This window comes from Solanum stenotomum, chromosome 6, assembly GCF_019186545.1.
Source record: "Solanum stenotomum isolate F172 chromosome 6, ASM1918654v1, whole genome shotgun sequence".
Taxonomy (NCBI): Eukaryota; Viridiplantae; Streptophyta; class Magnoliopsida; order Solanales; family Solanaceae; genus Solanum; species Solanum stenotomum.
In genome coordinates this window covers 49,927,998-49,937,437 of record NC_064287.1, presented here as the reverse complement: position 1 = coordinate 49,937,437, position 9,440 = coordinate 49,927,998, and the positions used below count along the sequence as shown (strand labels likewise).

At 27.8% G+C, this 9,440-nt stretch overlaps 1 protein-coding gene across 1 annotated transcript; it reads right to left on the bottom strand.

Moving 5' to 3' along the window:
- Window positions 1–421: 421 nt before the first annotated feature.
- LOC125868061 (homeobox-leucine zipper protein HOX3) lies at window positions 422–3,752 on the bottom strand. The gene is made up of 4 exons (XM_049548661.1): window positions 3,543–3,752; window positions 2,907–3,139; window positions 2,653–2,732; window positions 422–809 (listed from the first exon to the last, which is right to left on the bottom strand). Exons 1-4 carry the CDS (start codon window positions 3,631–3,633, stop codon window positions 572–574), a joined length of 642 nt encoding a protein of 213 aa, XP_049404618.1. The 5' UTR covers window positions 3,634–3,752; the 3' UTR covers window positions 422–571.
- Window positions 3,753–9,440: the final 5,688 nt, after the last annotated feature.

Genomic DNA, 9,440 nt, shown 5'->3' with positions numbered 1-9,440 from the left:
CTAAAGCATAGAAATGAAGCTTAGATAAAGAATAAACCCCTCTATTTGACTAACTATACTTAGATACACCCCCAATCTGCTACACATGTCATAGCAAGTGATTTCAAACTCTTGTAGGAGCATGAAACTCTTAATAAAAAGTCGAGAGAAGTGTTGAAAATACCGCTAAACTTGACGTCAATTTAGGAGTGTATTTCACTCATGTTGCGAAATCTGGAGTGTATTTAGGTTTAGTTAGTCAAGTAAAATGATGTTTTTAAAGCTGACATTAGTTAAAAAATGTAACTAATAATTCATGCCGAATTTAAGGATATTCTCAGTACTTCTCTCTTTTTTATAATACAAAGTTCAACGAACAAAGAATCGATAAGTAAGATAAAAGGCAACACTAGCTAGCTAACCAAACGAACATATAAGAAATCCCAAAAGTTGAATTTAATTAAAATCACTAAACTATTGTTTTAGAATCGTACGATATAAACATATGAAGAAAAAAATACTTAAAAACATATACATACTAATAACTACATGTCAAATTGTTTCCACTTCCAATTACTTAGTAATACTAATTTTAAATTTTGGATACGTCTCTGACATTAGTCCTGGTGACGCGTTCACAATGAGGGCACATGGTGAGTGTAGATGCCGGTAGGGGATGGCAACTATGGGGTGATAACACCGTTGGCGGACCTACTTTCATGGCTCGTAACTCTTCAACTTCTTTCTTTAATCTTCGATTTTGTTCACTCAATGAACCAAACCATCTCTTTAAGTACTCACATTCCATCTCGGTTTGCTTTAGCTTGCTTCTGTTTAACACAAATATAACTAAATTAAGCTTGACTAATTCAAATTCGCGCTTTTTTCAAGAAAGAATTAACTAATGCATTGATGATTGGACCTTTCTTCCAACATTAAATAAATGCACGTGCATTATGGCTAACACCTGGAAAAGTTGATCTAATTAAATGCTCAAATTGACCGATCGATTATTATTCTTTCTTCTCTAAAAGGGAAAAAGGGAAAATACTATTCGTGGAGTTGTGTGGAGTTGTTTGGTGTGACGTATAATAATTATAAACATAAAATGTAGGATTATTTTATCTCGTGTTTGATTGGAGGTATTAGGCAGTCATGAGATTAATTATTTCATATTTTAATGATGAGAGAAGTTAATCACATATACTGATATACATAATGGAATAACTTATCTCGAGATATATCATTTGTTCCCAACCAAACGACCTATGTAATTATAGGTAGAAAATATAAGGTACTCTAATACTACACTTTTTTTCGATTTTATTTTACTTGTCCCCTTTATTAAAAATGAATATTTTATTTTACTTGTTCATTTTAACAAATCAAAAGGGTTTTATATATATTATCCTTAGTGTTAAATGATTACTTAAAATAATACTAGTCAAATTTATAATAATAAAATTAATTTAGTAAAATATGGGAGTAATATAGCTTAGCTACTATTTGTCAATATTAAAGTAAGAAAGTTGATATGACTTTAGTGTAACAATTCTATTTGCCTCTTCTTTGGTGGAACCTTTTTTGTGTGTAACCATTTTGAAAGAGTCAAATTTCCTAATTTTCTGGAGTTTGTCCCCACTACCTCCAAAATGAATTAATTTTTTTCATTCTTCATCAGGAGACTTTGGGAATGTGTGTGAAATTTTTCGACGTGAATTAAGATTTAGTTATACCCCATTACAAGTATTGGACAACGAATGAGAAATAACAACAACATACTAATTGAAATGTTATAAGTGGTGTTTGAGGAGGGTAGAGTGTACGCAGTCCTTATCACTATCTCATGAAAGTAGAGATGTTGTTCTAAGAAAACACTCAATTCAAGTATATTCAAACCCAAGTAAAAGCCGAAGAACTAAAACTTTATAGGAAACACATGGCTTTTGGGGTGTGGGGCTTAATTTAATTTTGGTTCTTAAATGTTTATTCAGATATTTGCATTATAGAGAATGCAATATCACTTTCTATTCCCAGATCAACAAGAAGAACAATGCAATAGAATCTGATCCTTGTTTTTAATACTGGACACTTCTTATTATTGTTCTCTCTCTCATGAATAATTCACTAGTAATTTACTTTATAATATATGTAATTTTTTAGTTTTAGTTATAAATAAAAAGAAAAATAAATTAGTGTAATTACTTCCTCACCATTAATTATCTCTTCTCAACTACAAACACATTAGTTAGCAATATTACTGCCTACTCCACTTATTTAATTGGTTGTTTAAGGTTTTGAGGCATTTACTATTAATAACTAATGTCTTATTGGAAGACTAGTAACGTAATAAAACGTTCGATTCATTTTTACTTGTTAACTATTTTTAAAATAAATTTTTATTTTTACTTGTTCATACGTCAAAGTAAAGTCAATTTTGTTTCCATGTGTTACCTTTGATATTAGTTATTTATTCCCCAAATCATTTTTCAGGACCTAAATAAATAGTCATGTCAATTATTATTTCTTTAATAGATGTGTAAGGTTCAAATTATTATGTGACAAATAAACGTGAACGGAGTGATTAACATTTTGACTTTAACAAGAGAGAGTAGTAATAGTAGTAATAAATAGCCATAAAAAGTGTATAGATATATATAAATGTAAAAGTACCTTGCTCTACGGTTTTGAAACCAAACCTCCACTTGCCTTGCCTTTAACTTTAATTGCATGGCTAAAGCTTCCTTTTGTTTCTGCATTTATTTGCCATTACATTAGATTAAAGAATGGTCAAATGTAAGAAAGAAAAAAAAAACGTTTGACTGAACATAAAGTTTTAAAATATGATACAGTTTGACTGGACATAAAATCTAAAAAGAAGTTATCATTCTTTCGTAACAGACTAAAAAGAATGTGTTAATACTTACCGGGTTCAAAGTATGATTTTGTCTAAAGCTTTCTTCAAGAAGAAAAGATTGTTGTTTTGTTAAACGTAGTTTCTTCCTTGGAGCCCCATTATTATTATTATTATTATTATTAGAGCTCTCTTCTTCTTCTTCTTCCTCCATGCTAATTTCTTCATCATTTATATTTCCACTTGAAGGTACTTGATTTATATCAAGCTCTCTCATCATATTATAACGTTCACCACCCCCTTCACCTTCATCAATTAAAACATAAAAAATAATCAACACAAGATAATTACAAATAAGAAAAGATCAACATAATTAAAAGTAACTCATCACATATGTATATAAATAAATAAAGAAACTTTACTAATTAATCAAAGGGAATATATATATATATATATATACCAAGGCAGATAAGCTATGATCGACAAAGGGTGGTCAGTCTAACACTCTTTGTCAGAAAATCAGAGACCGATTCAGAACTTAAAATTTTAAACACTCATACTGAAAATTATGATTTCGTCACTCATGAAAATAAAAAATGTCATCTATAGCATAAAACGGCCCTAATTAAAAATATCAAACTATATATACAATTTAGCTTTTGAAAAAATAAAAAAAATTCTCTAGTGATAAATAATTAATTAAACTTACCAGAAGAAGGAAAAGATGAAGAATTAGAAGAAGATCCAGGAATAGATATGGTTAGCTCCAAACAAGTTGAACTTTCTGGCATAATCTCCATTTTATTAAATTAATATAAGCTAAAAAATTCTTAATATTTTGCAAGAATTAAGAAGAAGGCTAAGAGTTTTTTTTTTTTTTCAGAGAAGAGAATAAAGTATTAAAGGGACGAATGAAAGAAGGGGGCAGGAAAGAAAAGAATGAAAGGGAAGAACCAATTAAGGGTCAAATAAATAGAAGGAAGAAAAATAATTACTGTTATAAATTTCTTATATTATTAATTGCGGTATTGACTAATGACCATGGTCGTCAAGTCAAATAGTCATACATATCTTAATAATAAATCACACGTTATTTTATTAAGATTAGTAAAGTAAGATCGAGTCAATTTTTTATTGTCAGTTATCTTTTTTGATGGTATAATTTTTTTAAAAAAATATTATAAAATGAGAATCGAGCCTTTTTTGTATTGTTAAATACTTTATCTAGTGGTATAAATTTGAAAAAAATATACAATATTGTGGCGACAAATAATTTTGAGAGTGAAAGTTGTGTTTTTTTTTCCTTCCTCATGTTTGGCCAAAAAGGAGGTTTGTCGGTTCATAAGTCAGCTACTTATATGATTGGAATTTGGAATTTGGAATTTGGAAAATAAGAAAATGCCCTATTTTATATATTTTATCTTTAAAATGAATAGAATTTTGATCTTGAATTTTTTATGAGAAATTTTGAATTTTGATCTCTGAAATGGAAGAAATTTTTGGTAGGAACACTTTTTTCTTAATGAATTTTATGTGGCGAAACTAAATTAAATGAGTCAGAAGATGATAGATAATATCATATGATTATACCAAAATTATTGTGTGATTTTTATTATTTTATATATAAAGTTCTTAAACACCCTTCAAAGGAGATAATTAATAACCTTAATCATAGGTGACTCAAGTTGATCACTTCAATAATGTGCAAATTGACTAAATTTGGCTACAATTTTTTAACTTTAAGAAAATACCTAGAGTGGGTTTGTATATATAGGATTATAGGTGTTGTCTACTTTACTTAAATAGACAATTTTAATAAATTCAAAATATTATTTTAAAAAAATTATGGGACATGCACTCTTTTAATAAACTTGACAAGTCAAAGTCCTCTTAATACACATTAATTATGTCAAATTAAGGAGCTATAATTTCTTATAATTAAAATGTCCTCTAATTTGTTCAAAAAGAATCTTTAGAAGTGACATTATAAGTACGTAATTTATTTATTTTTTAATTTTATTTATTTTGTCTGGTCTATGAATAGTAAAGCTGTTTTATATAATGTGGCATTTAATTCATTTGCAGGTGTGGAAAATTAGTTTAACGTTTCATTTGCATTTATGGCAATAAGAAAAAAGACACCAAAATGTACTCCAAATTAAACACCTTCATTTAATTAGGGAACTTTGTCTCTTTGTCTTCTTTTCTAAAAAAATAATAATAATAATTAAGGAAATATAAAATAATCTCTTTTATTTCCCTTATTATTTGGTGGAAATCAAATAATCAATCACTTTTTTGTGCACGAAAACATTATATAAAAGCAAAAGTCATATAATTAGGTCACTTTTTACTCCAACAATTGGTACTGCATGTATATAATTCCTGTCGGAAAAAAATTGTTTAATCACTGAAATTTCCTATTTAATAATAATTTAAAAAATTCTGTTAAAATAATATTTAACTTAAATTTTTTCTGAACTTGTGATTCTATAAAAGACTTTCTTCTAATTCTTCTTTCTTTTACTTTTTACTTTATGAATCGAGAATCAGATTCAAGATTTTTAGTTTACTAGTTCTGAATCAATATTTCATATTTACTTACTGAGTTATGAATATACAGTTTAATTTATTAATTATAAATATAAAATTTTAGTCTAAATTATTAAATTTTGTCAAACTCGAAACTGTAACGGTGGTTTACCTTATTTCGTAACTTGTTGGAGACATAGCTTGACTTCAGTTTTCGTGACCAAAAATTCAAAACAGTTTGTATTTATCAATTTTGGACCCAATTAGTAAAAAATGGAAGTACTACTAGAGAAGTATGATTATCAAAATAATGGTTATTTACATTAGTTAATTGCTTAAATTAAAAATAATCAGTGAAATGTTGTGATTAATTACAAAATTGTAACTAACTATTCTTCCTTTTTATACCATTATAATTTATAGGTACGTTTGTACTCACAAAATTTATACGTTATAACTTCTCAAATTAAAAGTTATAAAGGACATGAGAAATGTAGCAATTCCTTGTTGAAAAAAAATGAAAGACTATATAAATATCAATTTTGACCATATAATTTTATTGTTGATATGTTTTATCACAATTGTCAAGAAATTTCTCAATTAGTATTCCAATTGCATACTGAGTCATCTTCCTCTTTCTAGACCTTTTTTTGTGGTTTCAATATTTGTATTTTTGTATTTATACTATTTATATATATATATATATATATATATATATATATATATTTTTTTTTTTTTTTTTAAATAAAACTTTAATTTGATAATAATTCTTGCTTATATGTGCACTATAAGTATTATATAAAATTTTATTATATTTAAATTTGTGGAATATATTAATTTTAATAGTGAATTCCAGGTTCCGTGGTCGCAGTTTGATAGAAAAATAAATAAGTCTCTTTCACACGTGAAAAAAATAATATAATAATTAGAGTCAAATTTTCGAATTAATTATATATTTACGTATTTTTTTAATTATAAGTATGAAAAAAATTGATATAAAAATAAAAAGAATGGAACCCAAGCACACGGGTGGACAGAAAAACTAATCTCTATGAAAAAGTAGAGTTGAAACCCAACCCAAAAGACAATTTTGGGCCATGGGTTTGATGATTAGGTTGGAAATATGGTCTATTGTGGGACCTGTCTTGATCATTGGGTAGGGGACATTTGGCCCCAACATGTCTGCTTCTTTTATATCTCAGATACATGAGAATCACACTAAATACACACTAGACAAATATATATGTATGTATCTGGTATCCCAGATGAAGAGTGACGAACGAGATGGAAGTGAGGCAAGGGAAGCGAGCGAGATTGTTATGTATATAAGATATATGTGAATTCACTTGGATACCGTGTATCTAAAATATATTATACATAATTTTGATCTCATGTATCTGGACGTACCAAAATATGATAAGAATTCGTAATATTGCGAACGAGAGCGTATATAAGTAATTAACTCCTAAACTAGTGGGATTTATGTAAGTTCCCTTTTAATTTGTTTCTCCTATCTTGATTTGATACAAAGTTTAAAAAAGTAAAGAAGACGTTTAAATCTTCTAATCTTAAATTAAGGATATGCAAATCTTGTGGCCTTAAACATGACATGTGAAAAGTTACAAATAGGAATGAGACATTTCATTTTGAAACGAACTAAAATAGTGGTATAAAAATCTTTAAATTTTTTCCTCAAAATATGCAATTTCGGCTAAGAGATTTTACTTTTAAGACAAAATGTGTTTGCAAAATGTGATTTATATGTATCTTGATTTACATTTAACATAATAAACGATTTGAAAAACAACATTACCTTATACTCCCTCCGTCCCTATTTACTTGTCCATATTTCCTTTTTTGGTTGTCCCTATTTAGTTGTCCATTTTGACAAATCAAGAAAGGACAATAAATTTTTTCCTATTATACCCTTATTTACACTTCTTGAAAATTGTAAAAGTGTATGTTGTTTCCCTCCAATTTATTTCACTTTAATTCAAATAAGTGGTTGTAATTTTGAAGTGAAAAGTTGTCATAAGGGTAAAATTGTAACTTCACTGTGCTAATCATTGTTGCCTTAATCTGTGTGCCATTTCTAAAGTGGACAACTAAAAAGGGANATTTGATACAAAGTTTAAAAAAGTAAAGAAGACGTTTAAATCTTCTAATCTTAAATTAAGGATATGCAAATCTTGTGGCCTTAAACATGACATGTGAAAAGTTACAAATAGGAATGAGACATTTCATTTTGAAACGAACTAAAATAGTGGTATAAAAATCTTTAATTTTTTTCCTCAAAATATGCAATTTCGGCCAAGAGATTTTACTTGTAAGACAAAATGTGATTTATATGTATCTTGATTTACATTTAACATAATAAATGATTTGAAAAACAACATTACCTTATATGATATTTCAAAAATATATCTCTACTATACTCATTTTGTGAGTATGTTTTATGGAACTTATCTTTCATTTTCATAAATACTTTAAGTGACACTTTCATTTCTACATCCTAGTTTGATCATAGGCAACATATTCATAGTTTCACTGATGGATTATTGATGTATATCAAGATCTTGAAATCATATACAATGTTGGTTTTGCACAAGATTGGCAAGGACTAGTCGAAATATATAGTTTAGTGTACATGACTTGCATAATTAGAACTTCAGTGCATTTTTAGAAACAGAGAAATGCAGCAGCAAACTATAAGAAACTACGTGATAACTATAGAGCAAATTTCGAGAAAAATATATGAATACATTCTCATTCAGTTTAAGGATTATGTACATGATTATATCTCCAATACCTTATAACATGTAATCTAGGTCAGACTTCTACAACACTATCATTTTATAATTTGGGAGAGTAACGATGAATTTGAAGAAAAATTGGAGGGAAATGAGAATATTAATCAAGTACAGAGTTTGTTTTTATATAGACAAATTCGTTTAGCGATTTTAATTAACTATAATTAATTACTCCTAACTAATCGTTAGTTTAATGCTTATTAAACCTTACTCAAATTTTAAGTATGAAAAGAAATGGCAAAAGTAAAGAGAATGGAAGCCCAAACACACGCGGGTACAGAAAAACTTAATGTGAAAGCAAAAATAGAGTTAAATCCAACCCATGTTTGATGATTAGGTTGAAAATATGGTCCATTGTTGAAAATTTCGCCCCAACATGTCTGCTTCTTTTATAGCTACATTCCATTTGCTTACTTTGCTCCCTCCGTTTTAATTTAGGAGAAACGGGAGTCTGGAGCCTAAAGAGCAAAATAAACTGACAAAAATTTTAAAAGGGTACATCAAATTTTTTTCTAACCAAAAGGGCAAAATCGCTACTGACGTAGCGATTTTGTTTGATGTCGTTAACAGACAGCGATTTTGTCCAACTTTTTTTTTTCAGAAAATTGCTGCCCGTGCAGCATTTTTGTGATTTTTTTTTAAAAAAAAATTAAAATCACTGCTATGGAAGCGTTTTTATAAGAACAAATTTATTTTCTTTTTTTGGAAATCACTGCCTCGTTAATGTTTTTTTTTTTTTTGTTGTTGCAGCGTTATTATAAATTTTGTGGAAAAAAAGATTATTTTTTTTTTAGAAATCGCTGCCTTGGCACCGATTTTGGTAGAACTATTTTGTAGAATTTTTTTTTTTTAAATTTCTGTCAACTTGTCAACATATAAAAAAAAAATATATATATTTTAAAAATCACTGCCTTGGCAAATCATTTTTATTTTTTAAACATCCTTTAAATTATGTCAAATCATTACTTTTTATGTTAGGTCAAATAGCTGCCAAGGCAGTGATTTAAAAAAAAATGTTTTCACCAAAATCGCTGTCAAGGCAGCCATTTCTAAAAATAATTTATTTTTTTTCACAAAATTTATTATAACGCTGCAACAACAGCGATTTAAAAAAAAACTTAACGAAAATCGTTGCCAAGGCAGCGATTTCCAAAAAAATAAAATAAATTTATTTTTATAAAAACGATGCCATAGCAGCAATTTTAAAATGCTGCACGGGCAGCGATTTTCTGAAAAAAATAAATAAAAATTACACCAAAATTGCT